Source organism: Vigna umbellata, chromosome 2 (assembly GCF_029865625.1).
Source record: "Vigna umbellata cultivar VRB3 chromosome 2, Vumbellata_1.0, whole genome shotgun sequence".
In the NCBI taxonomy this organism is placed as follows: domain Eukaryota; kingdom Viridiplantae; phylum Streptophyta; class Magnoliopsida; order Fabales; family Fabaceae; genus Vigna; species Vigna umbellata.
Window position 1 is genome coordinate 13,206,979 of NC_142166.1, and position 23,582 is coordinate 13,230,560.

General features: G+C 32.0%; 1 protein-coding gene and 1 pseudogene across 1 annotated transcript; one reads left to right on the forward strand and one right to left on the reverse strand.

Annotated features, from left to right (window-relative positions):
- Window positions 1-15,600: 15,600 nt before the first annotated feature.
- LOC124823307 (phosphoserine aminotransferase 1, chloroplastic-like) lies at window positions 15,601-17,697 on the reverse strand (annotated as a pseudogene).
- Window positions 17,698-21,274: 3,577 nt separating this feature from the next.
- On the forward strand, window positions 21,275-23,403 carry LOC124823306 (putative inactive receptor kinase At2g26730). The gene is made up of 2 exons (XM_088106348.1): window positions 21,275-22,622; window positions 22,835-23,403. The coding sequence occupies exons 1-2, from the start codon at window positions 21,275-21,277 to the stop codon at window positions 23,401-23,403; spliced, it is 1,917 nt and encodes a 638-aa protein (XP_087962474.1).
- Window positions 23,404-23,582: the final 179 nt, after the last annotated feature.

The window sequence follows — 23,582 nt, forward strand, 5'->3', positions numbered from 1 at the left end:
CTTAAATAAAAGTTGTTCATCTCATCATGTATATTAATTTATAATTAAATGAAAATATGTTTTTTATATCATTATTATTATTATATTTTAATTCATTTTACGTAATGTATGGCTGAGTTTTATGGTTGAATCTTTCATGGGATATTATGGGTACGTATCAAAACAGTTAATGAGAGAGATATTTACATGATAATCACTTCGTTTCAAGAATATTTATGTTTATTATCAATTAAAAATATTTTTATTATACACATCTGCACAAAATTTCATAGGATTAATAAAAATTATATATTTTTTAACTTAAATTTAGGTAAGTGTTGAAATAAAGAAGAATTAAACTCATAAGATGAAAATAATTATTGACAAGGAGCTAAACATCAACATTAATGTTGCTTCAAATCTGGTTAATTTGTTTTTACTATGTTTAAATGTTTTTATTAAAATTAATTAATTATTAAAATATGTTAAAATACATGTACCGAAGAATCAGGTTATTAATTAATTGTTAGCTCTATTAAATATGTTAATAAAGAAGTTTGTTTTCTATTTAAATCAATTAAGTTATTATCTAATCGATTAAAATGGTATATATTGTTAAATTTTTTGAAAATGAAAATTAGAAAGCTAAATTTTCTGTTTTAATCCATTAAGTTATTTATTTAATCGATTAACACAATATATATTGTTAAATCTCTTGAAAATAAAAATCAGGAAGCTAAACTCTCTGTATTAATCCATTAAATTATTTATCTAATCGATTAAAACAATATATGTATTGTTAAATCTCTTGAAATTGAAAATTAGGAAGCTAAACTATTTGTTTTAATTGATTAAATTATTTACCTAATTGATTAAAACTAACAGGATTATGTTTTTGCTATATATGAGTTTGGTTTCTTTACAAAAAAAACAAAGAACATTACAATATTGTTGAGAAAGAACATCAATTGAGTGAAATCAAGGCATCAAGTATAGTAGTATAAGTGGAAATGGCTAAAGAGAAACATTTTCTTATTTCTTCTATAATACCTGCACTTGAGGTGTATTAGTTTTTTTTTTTTTTACTTTTCTTGTAAATTCTAATTATTACTATATACAACTGATAATTGAAACACAGATAAACTCTAGAAAGTGAGTTTGAATAGAGTTTAAAACTTTTTCGCAAATAAGTGTTAGACGCTACTGCATGGGTTAAACGGTTTGCAAGCAGTCTTGAAGACTTAGAGTTCTTCAGAAGCATTTAGAAAGCTTTTAAAACGAAAACACGGATGCAGACTTATTTCACACTTGTTTACTTCAAACTGAGTTACATCTAGTTCTCCCTTAAACACACTTAAGGGGTTCTACTAATCTTCAAAAGATTACAAACGAGTTTAACCACTCCTAGTTTTACAAACTAACCCAATTGGTTAGACGAGTTTCATGACTCATTGTTTTACACTAGTTCAACTGACTAGATCGTTTAATTACACAAAGTTAAACTAACAAGTATTTTAATTCACTTTTGAATATACAAAACCACAAAGTGTTTTTTGAATACAAGAACAGATGATGACTCTTGTAGAGAGGATATATTTTCAACATAATGAATATCTGAAAACTTGTAATAAAGTCTTTATTTTTCAAAGAAAAAGTCTAGATGATGTAAGCGAGAGAGAATATTGACAGCGTAAGAGCAATAATAAATTTTGTTCTTGTTGTCTTCTCTTTATGCAATCCTTTTTATATAGACTTCTTCGAAAAAGATCTGTTACTCAGCATTGACTTTCACACAGAGTAGGTAGCCTTTAGGTACGAAGTTAGATGCTATGTTGCTTCTTTTAGCCAATTGTGCTGCTTTTACAAATACGTCAAATATAAAGTATTAAGGAAACATTCCCAAAATATCTTGTTATCTCTTAATGGTCTTGTGATCTAAAGCATAACTTTTGAATAAAGCTATGTATTTTAATGATCTATACGAAAAATAGAGTATAACAAAACAAAAATAAAGTACTATTTCATGCATGCGTTAAAAGTGTTAGACGTTCTTAAGCGTTTAGATATGATACATATAATAACGTTTAGGCAAAGTTTGATTGGAGTAACATTTAACATTTAGGATAATGTTTAACGTGTTTATCCTAGACTGTTCATATTGGATTTAATTTATTTTTCGTTCATATCTGTTCATTTATGTTGATATATTTATATTTTATTTTTATATTTATATTCCATTTTTATATTGTTTTAAACAGTTGTATATATAAATTGTACTTTCTCCTTATCATTGAATAAGATATACAATTTTCATCATTTCTTTTCTCATAACATGCTATCAGAAGAAAATTAATTCTTGATCATGTTCTTCCGCAACCAATTGTGTTACTGTCAAGATCTTCATCTTCTACCTTTCGTTCTTGGCTTTCATACAATTTCTTCTCCTTTTATGGCTACTCCCTCTGTTACTCTCGCATCGTTATGTTTCATGTTTTGACTTTGTTTTTTAGGGTTTTCAATGAGAAATAATTGAGTGATTTAATCACTCGTAGCCCTGGATTGATTTTTGAGGAATCTGGAGGAGTTTTCGGAGATTTAGGTTGTGAAATTTTGTCCAATTTGAGGTTGTGAAATTCAATGGCTTCTGTAGTTGTTCCTTCTTCTAATAACTCTCAAGCACAACCACATTCTTCAGCTCTGGGACTTTCTCAAGAACATATTCATGGTCTATTGACACTTCTTCCTCAATTTAATCCCACAGTCACACATTCTACCGATCTAGTGAGTTCTCATAATGTTTTCACTTCTTCTCAGGATCAAGGTAATATCTATTGCCAATGGATTCTAGACACATGTGTTACTGATCATATATCCAGTTCTTTGTCTCATTTTATTTCTTATCATAAAATCTCACCAATTACAGTATCACTACCCAGCAAGAACTCTTCATTTGCTCATTTTTCTGGCACAATTTCTCTTAGCCCACACCTTACTTTACATAATGTCTTGTTTGTTCCTAATTTTTCAGTCAATCTTATTTCGGTCAAAAAGTTAACTAAATCTCTATCTTGTAAAATTACCATTATGAATTTTTTGTGAAATACAGGACAAGTCAACCCTGCAGATGATTGGAAAAGCTGAAGAAAGAGATGACTTGTATATCATGATAGTTCCTACATCCACACCCTTGGTTCACCAGCTTCTATTGCTCTTGATAATTCTGTTGCTTGTTCTACTATAAGACATAACATATTTGACACTCTAGACTAGGGCATCCTTCTTCTTCTTGTTATATCAAATTACGCAACATGTATGCCACTTTACCTGATACAAAATACTCACTGTGATACTTGTCACTATTCTAAGCAAAGAAAATTTCCTTTTCAATTAAGTACTACTGTTTCAAAAGCTCCTTTTGATTTAATTCATGTTGATATTTGGGGCCCTATTGTACTTCTTCTATTGGTGGTTTCAAATATTTCTTAACTATAGTGGATGATATGTCTAGATACACATGGATGAAATTGATGACAAGTAAATCATATACAAGATCACAATTTATTGGATTTGTTTCTTATATAAAAACACAATTTGGCATTGATGTAAAAGCTGTTAGATCAGATAATGGTAATGAGTTTGCAATGACAAATTTTTATGGACAAAAAGGGATACAACATGAATTATCTTGTGTTGAAACACCTCAACAAAATGGAGTCGTTGAGAGAAAACATCAACACATTCTCAATGTTGCTAGATCTTTAATGTTTCAATCCCATTTACCCATAATTTTCTGGTCTTTTGTTGTTTGTTATGCTGTGTAACTCATTAATATTTTACCTTCCAAAGATTTGGCATATTTTTCTCCATCTTAGCTGTTACACAATGTTAAACTTGACATTACTTACTTACGAGTTTTGGCTCACTTTGCTATGCTTCAAGTCTTGAAGCTCACATAACAAAATTTCAACCTCGTGCAAGAAAATGTGTTTTACTTGGTTTTAAAACAGGAGTGAAAGAATACCTTTTGTTAGATTTCAACTCTAGGGAATTTTTTCTATCAAGGAATGTAGTATTTTATGAAAACATATTTCCTTTTCTTACTAGTGACAGGAACTCACCTATTGATACATAAAATTCTTTGGATTTTGTCACCAAAATTATTTCATCTTCATCACCTCTTTTCTCAAAAGTTACTAATCAACCCTTTTTACCACCTACCTCTCCTCCTTCTATTGTTCCTAACCTTGTTATTTTTTCTTCTCAACTTGTTTCTGTTGAACCTGTCACTGCTACTCCACAAAGGAAATCAACCAGGATAAAACATAAACCATCTTATCTACTGGACTAACATTGCAACATGTTATCTACTTCTCCCGCCACTTAGTCATCCACAGGTACCTTATATCCTACTCTTCATATCTCTCATATGATGCATTATCATCTCTTCATAAATCATATGTCCTTAATCTTTCCCAAGTTAGTGAACCTAAAACCTATAACCAAGCCATCAAACATGATTGTTGGAGAAATGCCATGGATCAAGAAATTGTAGCTTTAAAAAATACCAAAACTTGAGTTTTGACTGATCTACCTTATGGAAAGCAACCTATCAGATGTAAATGGGTATACAAAATAAAGAGGTATGCTGATGGGAGTATTGAACGATACAAGGCAAGGTTAGTAGCCAAAGGCTACACACAACAACAAGGCTTAAATTACTTTGAGACTTTTTCACCTGTTATCAAACTCACAAAGGTAAGATTGGTTCTAGCTTTAGCAGCTACTAAACATTGGTATTTACATCAACTAGATTTAAATAATGTCTTTTTACATGGGGATCTAGATGAAGAAGTATACATGTCTCTTCCTCTTGGCTACAAAACTGAAAAACCAGGGCAAATTTGCAAGTTGTTGAAGTCTTTATATGGACTCAAACAAGCCTCCAGAAAATGGAATTACAAGTTGATGACTAGTTTACTCTCTTTGGGCTACATACAATCAAAATCAGATTATTCATTTTTTGTCAAAAGTGATTATGCCCATATTACCATCTTACTTGTTTATGTAGATGATATAGTCTTGGCAGGTGATGACATCCAAGAAATCCAAACTGTGAAGGCTCTATTGAATGCAAAGTTCAATATTAAAGACCTAGGCCAACTGAAGTATTTTTTGGGCTTAGAAATTGCAAGATCTCAACAAGGCATTAATTTGTCACAAAGGAAGTATGCTCTAGAGTTATTGGAAGATGCAGGATTGTTGGGATGTCAACCTGTTTCTACTCTCATACAGCCAGACACAAAATTTTTCAAGACAGAAGGGAAACCTTATTCAGATGTGCATGCCTATAGAAGACTTCTTGGCAGGTTACTATATCTAACCAACACAAGACCATATTTATGTTTTGTTGTTATTACTCTCAGTCAATTTCTTTCCAATCCTTTGGAAGATCACTATGCAGCAGCAATAAGAATCCTGAGATATATCAAGAACAATCCAGGACAAAGATTATTCTTTCCCTTCAACACATAACATGCTCTCAAGGCTTTTAGTGATTCTGATTGGACTACTTGCCTTAACACTAGAAGGTTTGTGACTGGTTTTAATGTGTTCTATGGTGCATCATTAATCAGCTGGAAATTCAAGAAGCAAAGTACTATATCTAGATCATCAACCGAAGCAAAATATAGAGCCTTAGCTTCCACAACATGTGAATTCAATGGCTTATGTATTTGCTCCATGATTTAAAACAACCTCTACCATAACCAGTTCCTCTGTTTTGTGACAATCAATCTGCTATACAAATTGCACAGAATACAACCATACATGAGAGGATAAAGCATATTGAAATTGATTATCATCTCATAAGGGATAAAGTTCAAGCTAGTGTAATTAAGCTCCTGCCCATTTCTACTTCAGCACAACTTGCAGACATTCATACTAAAGCTTTGCATCCAATACAATTTCAATCTTTGTTGTCCAAGCTGAGCATTAAGGATATATATGTTACAACTTGAGGGGATATTGGATTTAATTTATTTTTCGTTCATATTTGTTCATTTATGTTCATATATTTATATTCAATTTTTATATTTATATTTTGTTTTTATATTGTTTTAAATCGCTGTATATATAAATTGTACTCTCTCCTTATCATGGAATAAGATATACAATTTTCATCCTTTCTTTTCTCATAACAGTTCATTTGATAGACTTTATTTTGTAAACAATTATGTTAAACTTTAAAACAAAGTTTGCTTAAACGATCTTGTCTTAATATTAAAACTGTGAACATTATTTTATATTTTTTTATATAATTAAGAAATTCAATTGGTTTATCATTTTCCAATCCTATAATTTTTTTTAGATATTTAATTTTGAAAGTAAACTCTTGTTTTGATTAATATTTTCTAATTTTCTACCATTTGCTAATGTAAGAGGATATTTAAATCCTATAATTTTCTAATTCAATAATATTTTGCATCCCAAATTTTCACTTGCTAACAAATTTTATCCACTTATTTTGTATATTATGCCAAGGTAATGGTTGTGAATTTCATCATGATTAATTCGACTAATATATTCTTGCATAATTGGATCAAATTCTGCAATCATTTCAATTAGATTTAAAAAATTTCCATTAGTTTCTTGATAAATGTTTTCATAGTTTCCACGGAAGGCCAAGTTATTTTTAACAAGAGTGTTAACAATTGAAATAATTCTCAACAGCACCTTTATGTAATGTTTTCTATCTCTATTTCTTTGTTCTTAAACATATTTGTCTATTGTTTTTTATGTTTTGCAAATCTGATTTCCGAATCAATGTATTCATGTTAGTAATATGCTCATTCATTATTTCATGACTCTTCCCTTAGCATGATTTACTACCTTCATTAGCTAGTTTACTTGAATAAGAAAACATTAAATTGAATAAAAACAAAAGACTTTATTCAAATCTCTAAAATAAATTAGCCATCTTTTTTTAGTGTTTCTCTCTAATGGGTAATATTTGAATATAATTTGATGAAAAAAAATGCCTAGAATATTTATTTTCTGAGAAAGTTTTATTAGTGATTTTAATAGGCCCTTTTTTATTAATAAATCTCTCAAATTTATGTGAATATTCTTCGACTTGCTTGGATCATATATATTTTCATTATGAGTAGAATCATGATCTATCATAAGCGTAAGAATTAGAATTATCCTCGTTACTAACTATTCTCTTTCTCTATTGTTGCTTTGACCTATATCTATATTGTTATTATCTTGTTCTTGTGAATTTTCTAATTGTTTTTCTTATTTATTTTTATAAATTTGTCTATAACTCCTTTTCATCAACTCTTTTCTTCTTCTAGCGTTTTGAATAGTCTGATTCATATATTCTTGTTGACTTATCTATATATTTTCATATGAAATAAAAAATGATGATATATAAAACACTACTAAAGATAGGTATATAAAAAAGAATGAGTTAAAATAATAAATTTTGGTTATGTTTGTTAAGATATTAAACTTGACCGTAGACTCTGATAGAGTTGGTGTAGAGTAATATCTTGAGAGAAAAAGCTAATATCAGTGGAGGTGCAAAACAGAGAATGGAGAAACGATTATTTCTCATTAACGTAAAAACCAGTATATATACAGAGTAGTATAACTGTCATTTTGACAGTTACAGCAGTTACGTAGTTTAGGTTTACATTTTAACATTCCCCTTTAAAGCTAAACTACTAAAAGATCTAACTCCAAGTGAATCTCTCAGCCTCTCAAACCTGTTCTGACGCAGGGCTTTAGTGAAGATATCTGCTGTTTGTTCGTCAGTGCTGCAATATACCAATTCCAGTTTTCCTTTACTGACTTGATCTCTGAGATAATGAAACTTGGTCTCTATGTGCTTGCTTCTACCGTGTGAGATTGGATTCTTAGATAAGTTGATAGCAGATTTGTTGTCTATCATTAAGCGTGTTGGTTTGCGGTGCTCAATTCTTAACTCTTGTAGAATGGCTTCCAACCATGCACACTGGCAAGCAGTTTCAGCCGCAGATATGTATTCTGCTTCACAGGATGATAGCGCTACAACGTTCTGTTTCTTTGAACACCATGATATGGAAGCTCCCATTAGTTTAAACACATACCCAAAAGTGCTCTTTCTATCCACTTGATCGCCACTCCAGTCTGCATCACACCATGCTTCTAAAATATCATTCGTGCAGTCAACTTTCCTGGAAAAATAGAGACCATAATCTGTTGTTCCTTTCAAATAACGTAGAATGTGCTTGGCAGCCGTGAGATGAGAGTGTCTAGGATCGTGCATGTATCTGCTGAGGAGTCCGACTCCGAAACTGATATCTGGTCTGCTGTTGCATATGTACCGGAGGGTTCCTACTATTTGCTTGAACAATGTTGCATCAACTTTGGCTTCTTCTTGTTGACCAGAGAGTTTCAAATTTACCATGACAGGGATGGATGTGCAGTTACAGTTCTTCAAGTTAAATCTTTCCAGGGTCTCTAAAATGTACTTCTGTTGATGCATGAACATTCCATCTCTTGTTTGCATGAATTCCAGTCCGAGGAAGTAGCCTAAGGTGCCAAGATCTGTCATTTCGAATTCAGTCTTCATTTTTGCTTTGAATTCTTCAATCTCCTGTGTGGAGTTTCCTGTAACCAACAAGTCGTCCACGTACAAGCACACTACGAGGGTACCTAGCTGCTCAACAAATTTTATGTAAATTCCATATTCAACAGTACATTTTTTAAAGCCATACCTGATAAGCAGCGCATCAATGTGTTTGTTCCAAGCTCGTGGTGCTTGGCGAAGACCATATAGTGCTTTGTTCAGTCTGTACACTTTCAGCTCTTGTTCCCTTTTGACAAAGCCAGGTGGTTGATTTACGTACACTTCTTCTTCGAGAGGGCCATTCAGGAAAGCAGATTTGACATCCATTTGGTGAATGGTCCAACCATTGAAGTTGGCTATTGCAACAATGAGCCTCACAGTTTCTAATCTTGCAACAGGGGCATAGACATCAGTGAAATCTATCCCAGGTTTCTGCAGGAAACCTTTTGCAACCAACCTAGCTTTTAACTTTGCAATACTTCCATCCGGTTTGTATTTAGTTTTAAACACCCATTTTACCTCTATGGCTCTCTTGTGTTCAGGCAATTCAACCAACTCCCACGTTCTGTTTTTCTCAATAGCTGATAATTCTTCCAACATAGCTTCCCTCCATTGTTTAATCTCAATGGCTTGTTCCCATGTGAGTGTTTCTGCACCTGCCAATAAAGAACAATGGACTAAATCACCTGTATCTGTAACATCACTGTCATTAAACAGTTCATGATCTGCGAGTCTTGTGGAGGGGAATCGCGTTCTCTGTGATCTTCTGATCTCAGCAGTTTCATTAGTATCTGGCTGTTTGATCTCCTTGGTTCTATCTTCCTCGAGCCAGGTAGTCATCTCAGCACTAGATTGTTCCATATGATTATTCCTTGCATCATACCATCTTGGCACAGCTAACTCATCTACTATCACATCCCTGCTAATTGCGATTTGTTTCTTTACTGGATCATATAACCTGTATGCTCCAGTTGGATGATATCCAACGAGGATAAAGGCTTCACTTCTGTCGTCCAGCTTCTTTCTTTTCTCTTCTGGGATGTGTTTATAGCAAACTGAACCAAAAATTTTCAGGTGTTTCACATCAGGTTTCCTCCCTGACCAGGCCTCTTCTGGTGTGCATGTTGGTAGTGCCTTGGTGGGACTCCTATTCAGCAGGTAGGTAGCAGTCGAGACAGCTTCTCCCCATAGGTAGTTTGGTAGATTTTTCCCTTTGATCATACATCTGGTCATGTCCAAGAGCATGCGGTTTCTTCTTTCTGCTAATCCGTTGTGCTGAGGTGTGTAAGGTGCTGTAACCTCATGTACAATTCCTTTGTCATTGCAAAACTTGTTCATTTCTCCAGAGTTGAACTCGCCTCCACCATCAGTTCTGAGGATTCTAACTTGCTGACCCGATTGTCTCTCAGCCATGGAACAAAATTTAACAAAGTGTGTGTAAGTTTCTTTCTTTTCTCTTAGCAAGTATATCCAAATTTTTCTGGAAAATTCGTCTACAAAGAGTAAGAAATACTTGTTACCTCCTAGAGATGGTACGTCAAAAGGGCCACATACATCTGCATGTACCACACTCAACAGCTGTTTTGCTCTCTTGGGTGCGTAACTCTTGAACGATTTTCTTATTTGTTTTCCAGTAACACAACCTTCACATACTTTGTTTGGTATACCAAATGTAGGGATGCCTCTCACAAGATCTTTATCTCTCAGTTGACATAGACTTCTAAAATTGAGATGCCCATATCGAAAGTGCCACAACCATTCATTTTCTTTCTTGTCACTTGTTGCAGTCAAACATTGTATCTCTGTTGCATTCAGATTTACTCTGAATGTTCGATTTCGCGCAAGGGGAGCCTTGAGAACCATCCTCTGTCTTTCATCGAATACCTCAATGTGTTTCTGTTGCATTTTCATGGTATAACCCTTTTCAAGAAGTTGGCCGAGACTGAGGAGATTGCTCTTCATCGCTGGTACATATAGAACGTTGTGCATGAATACAGATCTTCCATCTTTGCGAGTGATTAACACTTTACCTGTGCCTTCAGCTTTAATTGTGCTATTATCTGCAAATCTTACTGTGCTCTTGACACTTGTGTCCAGATCAAGTAACCATTTTCTATTACCTGTCATGTGATTGGAGCAGCCCGTATCCAAATACCACAAGGTTTCTTCCTCTGCATGGTTTGTTTTCCCAGTGAGTGACACGTACTCTGTTTGGTCGGTCTCCTTTGCACTTTTGTCTGTTTTCCACATCTCATATTTTCTATCATGTGCACCAATACTCATCAACAAAACGTGATCTGAGTCTGTTTCCAGTTCTTCTTCTTTTACAAGATTTGCTTCATTGCTCTTTTCTTTCTTGTTGTTTTCATTGTGCCAACACTCAGATGAGTAATGACCATATTTACTGCACGTAAAGCATTGCACATTTCGTTTGTCAACACCTTTTCTGCCTCCTCTTCCTCTGAACCTTCCTCTAGCTTTATTTCCATCTCTGTATTCATTGCTGTTATCATCTTTGGATTGCTCAAAGGTATTCATGAATCTTCCTCCATTTCGGCCTCCACGTCCACCACGTGATCTTCCTCTTCCTCTGCCAGTTCCACGGTTCTTGTAATTTTGATTACTTCTAGCTTGAAGCGCTTGATTTGTGTTTTGCGTTGCATTCTGTTCTGATGTTCTTCTTTCTATCAATCGTTGTTCGTGTGCTTCAAGAGAGTTTTGGAGCTCTTCTACTTTCATTTGCTCCAGATCTTTGCTTTCTTCGATGGCTACGACAATATGATCGTACTGAGGCGTTAACGTTCTCAATATCTTTTCAACTATCTTCTTATCTTTTACTACTTTATCACACGCTCTCATTGCATTAACTACTACCTGTATTCTGCTGATATAATCTTCGATGGTTTCTTGTTCTCCCATACTCAAGAGTTCATATTGTCTCTGCAGTGATTGAAGTTTTACCTTCTTTACTCTCCCTGAGTTTCCATATCCATCTTGTAATATGTCCCAGGCTTCTTTGGCTGTTACTGCTTTAGACACCTTTTGAAATATCGTTGCAGAAATACACTGGTGTAGAAGCATCCGTGCCTTACAATCCAGTCTCTTGTTTTCTTTGTAAGCCTTCTTGACTTCTTCCGTGTCACCTTTTGTAGTTTCTTTAAACCCTTTCTTGACAATTTCATCAACTTCTTGAAATCCCAAGATAGCATCCATCTTTACACACCAATCATCATAATTCTTCCCGTCGAATACCGGCAAACTGCTCTGGATCATTCCTGCCATCACCTTTCAACGTGAGTCCTTCTTCACCAAACAGCTCTTTTTGTCTGTTCGACGCTTTCACCAGGTTCAACAACCTGTAGCTCTGATACCACTGATAGAGTTGGTGTAGAGTAATATCTTGAGAGAAAAAGCTAATATCAGTGGAGGTGCAAAACAGAGAATGGAGAAACGATTATTTCTCATTAACGTAAAAACCAGTATATATACAGAGTAGTATAACTGTCATTTTGACAGTTACAGCAGTTACGTAGTTTAGGTTTACATTTTAACAGACTCGTAATATCTTGAAGTCTTAAGTCTCTTTCACTTTTTTAAGTAAGTGTTTAAATTTAATTTTCAAATTTTAACTTTTTCATAAATCTTCACAGTTTATTTTAAGATGAATCATTAATAAAATAATTAAAAACAAGTTATTTTGAAGATCAATCATGTAGTTGATCAGGTACAAGCTTAATAATTAATATATATATATATATATATATATATATATATATATATATATATATATATATATATATATATATAACTTATTTGTACAATGCAAAATATCATGACATTATATTGAAGATTATTAAATTAACACTTTTTTTAAATAGAAAAGACAATTATAATTTGATAAAAAAAAATACGTAACGAGGGATGACTTAAGGTTGAAACAGGTAAATTAAATGAATAATAGTACTAAAATAAAATTAGCCTTTTACATTATATGACACACTCTCACATTGAAAAAGAAGGAATATCATATAACTTATTCTACAGCTTAAATAGAGACATCGAGACACATACACAACAAATGAGAGATAGAAATAAACTAATAAATTGACTAATTTGTCAAATACTGAAGCAATGCTAAGAAAAATAAAGATTCTAGAAATATAATTAGTAGATGAAAAGTCACATAGAAAGAAAAAAGAAGATAGAAATCAAAATTGATTATTAAGGTAATAGAGATAACTAACCAATCTCTTTTCCCCAAACAAAATTATGATTTATTAAAAACAATTGTTAACTGATTAATTATAACTTTTAACACCAATAAAAATTAACAATCACTCATAATATTTTAATTAAAGTTTATTCTCAAACATAATTTTACAATTAATTTAATATAAGTATATTAGTAATTAAAAATATTTTCTTTTTGGGCATCATTTTGTCTTTTTTTAAGAGTTTTACATGTTTAAACCTTAAGTCGATCATATTTTGACAACATCGATTTAAACATGCAAATTTAAATTATTATGTTCTATATATGTTATAATCATCTATTAGATGTATTTGTGGACAAGTTTTGTAACTTGAAATATTTCACATTTTACAATGCATTGTTAAATAAGTTTTTAAACAAAGTTTAAACACACTCAAATTCATACAAATATAAATAAAATTATAAAAAATAAATATTAAAATCATGTTCAATATAATAAAAGTTCTTTAATTAGTGTTTGGATCAACAACCTCACTCTGTACAATCAATTCTTAAAAAATAAACGAATCAAAATCACTAACAATTACTATTGTTTTTTATTTTTGAACGAAATTTTAAAAAAATTATCAATGTCCTCATCTTGCAATATAAAATTCATTGTTGTCCATTTTTAGTCTTGAAGAGTCCGAAAAGCTTAACAAGTTTATTAAAAATATTTAATTAAAAGTGTTAATTTCATTACCATATATATAAAGGTTTATTGTATTTTGTGTCTTCTTAATATTACATCTTCTTTTAAAACTTCATGTCGTGTTGTTGATTTCTTCATTATGTGACGGATGGAAATATATATCTAACATTAAGAACTGTCTCAATATTTGGAATATCTTACTTGAAAAGTTTGTCTGAAATAAATATATATCTTATTAAATTCGATTTCGTCTACTAACTATTTCTACTCTAAAACAAAGTTGCTAAAAAAGGGACAGGGTGTTTCACTCTATACTTCCAACATTTCATCTACACTTCCAACTTTTTCAAAAATTCTTTTTTAATCTTAGTAAATATTTTATTTTATTTTTTTTCTTTTTTTTATTAAAATAACCTTGTACTCCTTTAATTTTGCACAAAATTTTTTAAAACTTTAATTTTATTTATAATTTAATAATTATTTAATTTAATTTAAGAATATAATATTATTTAATATATTTTCATATTTTAATAATTATTAAAATATAATTTGTACTATTATAATAATTGTATTAAAAAACTTAAAATTAAAATAATTAAAATAAAAGTAATAATAATAAAAATAAAAAGATAGGAATAATAAAAATAAAATACAATAATAATATAAAATCTGATTTAATATATAAATATATTAAATTATATTAAAATATTATTAAATTTTAAATAGTAAACAAAATTTTAAAAAAAAATTATTCATTGGATTTTGGTATCCGTTAACATGTGTTAACGGATTTACAATTCCGATTAACAAAAAAATTTAAAACTTTGTTTTTTTATTTATAATTTAATAATTATTTAATTTAATTTAAAAATTTAATATTATTTAATATGTTTTTATATTTTAGTAATTATTAAAATATAATTTATATTATTATAATAATTAAATTAAAATAATAAAATAAAAATAAAAGTAATTAAAAAATTAAAATGTCATCATTTATTTATAGATTTCGAAATTTGATAATTTTTTTATTATATTTTAAAATTTGATTAAAATACATTTAGATTTTGAAATTTGATGAAAAATAAAATTGGATTTTAATATCTGTTAAATATTTTTTTTGGGATATAATAGGTATTTTAGGAAAATTTGGAAGTGTAGGTTGGAGGTCTTGGAGGTGCTGAAACATCCAAAAAGACAATAGAGAGTTACTCTCCACCACGACACAGTGTTTCTTGGATCTCCTCATTCCTCTTTTACCCTTCAGTATTATTTAAACGGATATAAATATGCATTGGATTCTTAAACCGATATCAACATTTGTTGAAGGGCAAACGGATGTCAATAGATGTTGACATTCGTTGAAGAGAAAACTCATTCCAATTGCATTCCCTAATTTCAATAATCAAATTCATTTCATGTGAAAACTTACCAAAATGAAACCCACGTGACAAAATTTCATGAACTGTTGTACCAGTTCTCCTTTTTTTGAATTTGTGTTATAATATCAACCCAAAGTTCTTAACCATTACCTGGATGATACACTTTTACTTCTTTTTTACCTTAAATTATCAGGGAGATGATGATGATTTTACACATTCTCATAGATGCACCATCTGCTTTGTATAAAAAGACTTTCAAATTTTGATCGATGAAAAAAGTGGCAAACCTTTAGCCTCGGTTTCAACTCATCAAACTCTTTGTCAATCATAATTGGATTTCCAGACACATAGGCCATAGAAGCTTCTAGGAACTTTTGCTCATCAGTACCTGCAATCAACAAATAGAGACACTTGAAAATAGAGTTCTCGTGTTAACACAAATTTAATGATAACAACCGTTTCAACTATTATGGTCGAAGTTGTCTCATACTTAGCATGACAATAGTGCTCCCTTCCCACATGAGTTCTTCCTTAAGATTATGAAATTCTTCATTAGACATGATATAGACTTTTCCTCATAATAGAATGCCTATCGAAGTATTCGAAAACGAAACTAATAAAAAATTTAATTCACATACACGAAAAGACAATTCCTGTTTTCTGTACAATCATCGCCGATCACATGTAAAAACATATAATAACTAATATGACAGAAACAAACTCAGAACTTGTGGGACCATACTTGTAGTGCCTGAAGAAACTCCTGCTCAAGTTCACCAATTGATTTCTCTCTTTTCTATCTATACTTGTAGTGTAGGAAGATTTAGAGTTTTGAAAGTGGTAAATAAAGTTAGATAGTAAAAATTAGGTTTAATACCAATTTTATCCCCAGTTTGGTTGACAAATCTCAATTTAGTTCCTCGTTAGAAAAATGTTTGAAATGGGTCCTTACTTGTAAATTTTTGAGTTAAATTAGTCTCTTCCGTTAAATATAACCAAACGGAGTTGATGGGATGATGATGTGGCAGTAGTTAGTCATTACGTGATGGTTAATTAGAGAATAAAGGATTTTATTAAGAAATTGAATTTTTTTAATTGGGGATAAATTGTCAGCAATGGTGGGTGTTCTTCTTCTCTAAAGTGAATGACACATTCATCAATGACCTCACAGACTTCTCAACAGGGCACCTATAAAACCCTTTGCTCTCATCAATTGTAGTGTACAGAATCTCAGTCTTCTTCTAATTATTCTTTTCAACCTCCACCAACCCCCCTTCTCCAACAAATGCTCAAAAACCAACCCATACATGTAGATCCCGTAAGAGGAAGGGGTGTTGTAGAGTAAATTGTTATCACCGTGGATCTTGAAATCAAGCATCATAGGAGTGAGACCCTGAGCATTCCCAATGAGGTCCTTCCTGATGATCACAATGGTCACACCAGAGGGCCCCACATTCTTTTGGACGTCGACATAGATAACTCTAAACTTTGACACATCCACAAGCTTCGAGCAGAAATTTGATGACATATCAGCAACCAAAACACCACTCTGAGGAACAGGGTACTCCTTGTACTCAACCCCGTGAATAGTCTCATTGGCACAAATATGCAAATACCTGGAACCCGGATTCTGCTGCAAATCGCCAAAAGACGGAAACTTTGTGTACTTTTCGGATTTTCCAAACCAGATGACGTTGGGTTTGCAATACTTCTGCACCTCCTTGGCAGCCTTGTCGCTCTAGGAGCCAGTGACGATGTAGTCGACGGCGTCGTCAGGGGAGCAGAGGTTGAGCGGCACGGCTACGAATTGGGTTGTGGCGCTGCCTTGGGGGAAGAGGCGGAATACTCCGACGGGATCTGGAGGAGGGTGCAGAGATCTGATTCGACCTTTTGGATTATGGAGAGAAACTCCTTGCCGTGGTGACTCATTTCCATAACACTCATGTCGGATCCGCCCCAGTTGTAGAGCTCAAATTGGGCAGCTGGTGTTCTTCTTCACCTATATTGCACAAAATTAGTTAAAAACCCTAATTGGCAATTTATCCCCAATTAAAAAAAACCTAATTTCTTAAAATCTTTCTTCTCTAATTAACCCACATGTAAGCACGCACACAATTATATTTTGACACGTAACCACTAACTACTGCCACATCATCGTTCCATTAACTCCGTTTGTTTATATTTAACGGAAGGGACTAATTTAACTCAAAAATTTATAAGTAAGGATCCATTTTAAATACTTTTTTAACGAGAGACTAAATTGAGATTTGTCAATCAAATTGAGAACAAAATTTGGTATTAAACCTAAAAATTAAATTAATGTAAAATACTTTTGGAATAAAAAAAATAATGGAGAAATGTAGGGAGTACTTGGGATGATGGTGAGCGCAACTCTCAGACCAATATGGTATTGGGCTGAGTTCGAGAAGGCCCATTAGGAAGATTTTTAAATGTAGAAAGTTTATGGATTACGTTTGACTAACTTGATAAACTGTATCTCTGTCTTTTCTGTTATTATAAGGGACATGTGTTATCCCACGCCGGAGTTTTTATATGACCAACGTTATGAATAAGATGGCAGAGAAAAAGATTTTCTGTTTTTATTTTGTCGCTTTTACCTTTTCTTTATCACAATGGATATTGTTGCTACAATCAAAACATGTTTATCTTATGACATAAACATTGAGTTATTATTTTCCCTTGTTTATGTGATTAGGGTTCTTTCGAATCTGTAGGAAGGAGAAATGGCAAAGATACCTCTTCCAAAGCTGCCAAGGAAAGGAAACATATTACTCCTCTTGTTACCTTCCACTGTCATTCACAGTGTCTTCTCATTACCACCACAAAAGATAACAAGAAGATTTTCTAAAGAGCACTGTCAACTTATTATTTATTAATTATATTTACATTTTCCAATGTTGGCTTTTAAGCAATTCGATGTTGTTTCCATCACACCACGTGCCGTCTCATTCTTCACTAACTTTTCATCTCCTTAATTTTAATCAAACACAGAACTGATCTTAATAACAAAATTATATTGACTAATTCATCAAAATTAGTTTTGAGATTTGAATAACATTAAAAAGTATTATTTAGAACAGCAAAAAAAAAACAGCCTAATTGAAAGTATTCTTTAGCTTTTAATCTCGATTTAATATTTTCATCATTTATCTTTCCTTTCTAGTTGCAAAATCAAGGAGTTTAAGTTTGAGATGTATTAATGCATTACTAATATTTCAAAAAACATTCATATTATACATTCTTATGTACTATAATATTTCATTTAGGCTGTTATTTTAAAGTACAATCATTTATCATCATATAAAAATATTATTAAAATAATGAAAAAAAAACATAGAATTTGATGAAAGGACATCATTTCAAATCTTGAATTTTTGAACTGAGAGAGATATCGAAAGAAATCAAGAATTTTCGCTATTTCTTAGATTCATGGATAGGTTGGGGCAACAATATCATAAGAAGATACTTAAAAATAACTATAATACTAACCATTTGAAACGAAATATAGTTTCAGATCCATGTATTCTTTTTGTACTAGATTCAATTAAATTAGAACAAAATCTTTTATCATTTTTTGAATTCTTCTTTTTTATCTTATTTGTTTTCATCTTTTTCTTATATTCGAATCCAAAAAGAGTTATAAGTTAATTAAAAGCAACCCGCGACACCACACTTTGTTATTCTTGCTCTATTTGTTCATTTGTTCTCCACTTTAAGGAAGATCATTTTGCAATCCAAAAGATCTATGACAAGTTCAAAGATCAAAACATGTCCCTTGAACCTTATAATGGAGAAAACTTAAAGAACATGAAGATTATCAAAGCAATTGAAGAATAATTTAGGAAATTAAATAAATTGTAATGTTATTTTGATTTTAAAAATGTTAAATTTGCTCGGTAAGTCATATTACATGCATTTGCATTTGAATTATAACTCTCATCCTTATAAAAAATTAACATATTTGTGTCGAATCTTCACTTAACTTATCAATTTGTTAGATTATGAGGTTTCCATGCTTTTCTTATTCTACATTCTTTTTTTGTTTATTTTGTTGTGCTTCTTCAATATTTAAATTGAAAAACAACTATATTCCTAGGATAATTTCAAAATTTTTACATTATATATTCAACTCTACAATATATTCAACTCTACAAGAACATGTAGCCTTCCTTCCTATTCTAAAGATAAAGACATTCAAAATGTTACACTTATTTAATAATAAATTCGCAAGATAAGGTTTTTCATGAATAATAGAATAGAATGAGTTTCTATGAACAAATCTATCACCTAGTTAAATAACAAAATATTAGGTTCTATTAAGTGAGATTAACGTATTTTTTTTATTACATCAATCTAATCCAACTTTCTCTTTACTGACTTGGATTAAATTGAATTAATTGAATATTTTTTTATAAAAGTTGTAATTTGAAAACCATTTTTTTTGTTATATTTTTAGAATAATTTATTTAAAATGGATTATATTATATTGAATATTTGAAGAGTTGAATAATTTAACATTAAAAAATATGCATATAATTAGTAAAATAATATAATAGTATTATTATTAATATTATTCAATATTTTCTTTTGTGAATTTCGTTAAATCTCATATTAAGTATACAAAACCTCACCCAATTAGTAGGGGATGTTGTTAGATTAGGCTGGATTTGATTTGACTTAATTTCAAAGCAAACCCAGTTTAATTATTTAGGATTGATTTGAAAATAAATATAAGGTTTAATCCTTTTCGACATCCCTATTTATGTATGAATGTCTCAATTGGGTCCTCGTTTTCTAAAGAGTATCAAAATGGTCCTTAATTTTGAAAATTGATATCAATTGAGTCCTTTCCGTTAAGTTGGCTGGACGGCGTTAAAAAAATTGATGAGTGGATGCTGATATGACGAACGAACGCTCGTCCACCAGCGAACGAACGTTCGTCGACCACCGAACGAACGATCGTCCAGTGTGGAACGAACGGTCGTCCAGCAGTAAGAGGTCGACGAGCGTTCGTTCTCTGGTGGACGAGCGTTCGTTCACTGGTGGACGAGCGTTCGTTCACTGGTGGACGAGCGTTCGTTCGCTGGTGGACGAGCGTTCGTTCGTCATCTCAGCATCCACTCATCAATTTTTTTAACGCCGTCCAGCCAACTTAACTGAAAGGACTCAATTGATATCAATTTTCAAAATTAGGGACCATTTTGATACACTTTAAAAAACGAGGACCCAATTGAGACATTCGTACATAAATAGGGATGTCGAAAAGGATTAAACCTAAATATAACGAAGACAGTTAAGAAATACTAAAAAACTATTAAAAGAGATGAGTTTGGAAAAATGTAAAAAATATATTTTTATGATAAAAAAATATTGTTATTTCATTTGACAAAACATTAAAAAAAATTCATTTTCCATTATTTTAAACAGGTTAACATTTTTTGTCTAAAAAATAATTTATAGTGCTTGAAAATAAAAATAAAAATAATTATAGTATTTCTTTTATGTCTATATAAAGTATATATGTTTGCTAATTTACGTTTCTGTTTGAAAAAAATATTTTTATATATTATTGATTCTAAATTTTAAGATTAAAAATATTTGAATAATTTTTGATTTTTTAATTTTTAATTTTAAATTAAAAAAAAGTTATAAAATTATTTTTTATGTTTAAAGTATGTTTTCTAATGAATAATATTTTTTTTATTAATTAAAATTTGATACACTTTAAAAAGGTTATTAATTTAACAAACTCTTATATTATATATATATATATATATATATATATATATATATATATATATATATATATATATATATATAGGAATAAATACAAGACCATTGTTGTTATTGTAATTCTAATAATGAAAATTGCAGAATTACCTTTTAACAACATTGAAGTATTAGTTAGCAACAGATACAGAACAAGTGGTCCGAATTTTGGTGTTGAAGGCTTGAAGCGCCTCGTACGTGGTGCACCGATTACGTGCTACTATTCGCATTCGAGCGAAGTAATGGGATTCGTAAAGTTGAAAAATTAGAGTGAAAGCATCATAAAGCAATAGTAAAAGGAGTGGAGAAAAGCATTGAGAGAGACGTGCGAGCTAGTAGTGCCACTGTGACCATTTCAAAATGCCGGCTGCAAAAGCTACTGTTCTGCCCTTTGGCTCGTTTCCAAGGGTTCTCAACGTCAATGTCATCCACAATACTACACAAGATGATTGTTTCGTATCTCCATTTGGCAATGTAATTTGATGCCTTTGCACATTGCATCTTATTTACTACAATACAGTTCAACCAATTTCCCTATTTTGATCATCCAAACCGCGACAGAGTATACTTTGAAACCAAAAATATAGGCACCAAACACAGTAAAAATGAGTGTAAAACTCATCTGGGTATTCTTCAATGCCATCTTTTTGTTTCTTCTAGTGGCCAATTCAGAAGAAGAAGGGACGATCAAGGCCCTGGTCACATTCATGGATAAATTGGCACCAGGGTATGTACCAACAGACCCTTCGTGGGGTTGGAACCTTTCGTCAGATCCCTGCATTGATAAGTGGTACGGTGTGAAGTGCCATTCAGATAACAAATACGTTATGAGTGTGACTCTTGAGAAGTTCAATTTTGGTGGAGGTTTTGACGCCGGTTCTCTTTGCATTACAAAGTCTCTTCAAATGCTTAGCCTGAAGGACAACGATTTACATGATTCGATACCAGAGGATATAGGAAACTGCAAGTCATTGACTCACTTGTTTTTAAGTGGGAACCAATTCTCTGGGGACCTTCCTATTTCTATTGGCAATCTAAGTAACATAATACGGCTTCATATTTCGGATAACAAGTTAACTGGAGAGCTACCTAAAATGGTTCATGTTTCAAGTTTGATATCCTTCGTTGCTCAAAACAACAACTTCACTGGGGAGATTCCTAGTTTTGACTTCTCCAACCTTAAAGACTTTAATGTCTCTAATAACAATTTACATGGTCCAGTTCCTGATGTCGGAGGTAAATTCCATGCAGACAGCTTTACTGGGAATCCTAACTTATGTGGGGAGCCACTTTCAAATGCATGTCCTCCTCCTCCTCCTCCTCCTCCTCCTCCTCCACCATCACCACCACCACCACATGAAAAGGACAAAAACTCGTTCCCTAATGATTTATTCATTTATTCAGGTTACTTAGTCCTTGGTTTGATTACGCTGATTTTCTTGACCTTTAAACTGTTATGCAAGATCAAGACTAAAGAAAAAGTGTTGGATGTTGAAAAGAAGGAAAAGGCAGAAGAAAGTGTTGGTGTTGTTGGCATGGCTAGTGAAATATCCCATTCCAATGGATCAAAGAAGTACATTGGGATCAGATCGGAGTATTCATTGACATCTTTGGAAAGTGGGATGACAACATCAGGTCTTGTTCTTCTTTCAAGTCGAACCCTTAGAGGATTGCAATTTGAGGACTTGCTTGGTGCTCCTGCCGAATTGATTAGAAGGGGAAAGCATGGAAGCCTCTACAAGGTTATGCTCGATAATGGGGTGCAGTTGGCAGTGAAGAGGATTAAGGATTGGGGGATTTCTAAGCAAGATTTTCAGACAAGGATGAATTTGATAGCCCAAGCCAAGCATCCACGCGTATTGCCACCTGTTGCATATTATTGTTCTCAGCAAGAGAAGCTCCTAGCATATGAATATATGCAGAATGGTAGTCTCTTCATGTTGCTCTATGCTGGTAAGTGGTAACTTCTAAGCAAAATAAGTGTCGTTACAATCATTTTACATTGCAAGTAATGAAGCATGTGTGACCATAGTTTGACATATTATATAACTAGTCTGTGCTAAATGGAAACACTATTAAATTAGGAAAAAAGTGCCTGAGATATGAAAACTAAAATTCCGTTGCCAAACTAACCAAATGTGTTTCTTCACCTTGAATGATTTTAGGATCTGAAAGTGGCCTCACGTTTGACTGGGGAAGAAGACTAAATGTTGCTGCTAAGATAGTTTCGGCTTTGACATATATGCATGAGGAGTTTGTTGATAATGGAATAGCACATGGTAACTTAAAGTCAAATAACATTTTGTTTGACAAGAATATGGATCCATGCATAAGCGAATATGGCTTAATGATGGCAGAAAATTATGATGAGTTTGTCATTTCGCATAACAAAGGCATCAAAAGCAAAGATCTAATTGCAGCCACCTTCAAAGCTGATGTGTATGCCTTGGGTATGATACTTCTGGAGCTGTTGACAGGGAAAGTGATTAAAAATGATGGATTTGATCTAGTTAAATGGGTGGATTCAGTGGTCAGAGAGGAATGGACCATTGAAGTTTTTGACAAGTCCCTAATCTCACAGGGTGCTTCGGAAGAGAGGATGATGAATCTGTTGCAGGTAGCATTAAAATGCTTAAATCCATCTCCAAATGACAGGCCAAGCATGAGCCAAGTTGCAGTGATGACAAATGCTTTGATAGAGGAGGAAGAAAAATCCATATCCTTTGACACATGACCAAGACTTTAGTTATATACTTCTACATATCAAATTACAGAATAGAAAAAAGAAACATCTTTCAGGAATTATGTAAACTACTCTAATTTTGTCAGTTTGAATCATTTTCAGAACTCACTAATATGGGAACTCATTTAATATGGTAATGATCCGAAAATTGGTTGTAATTTCGATTGGCA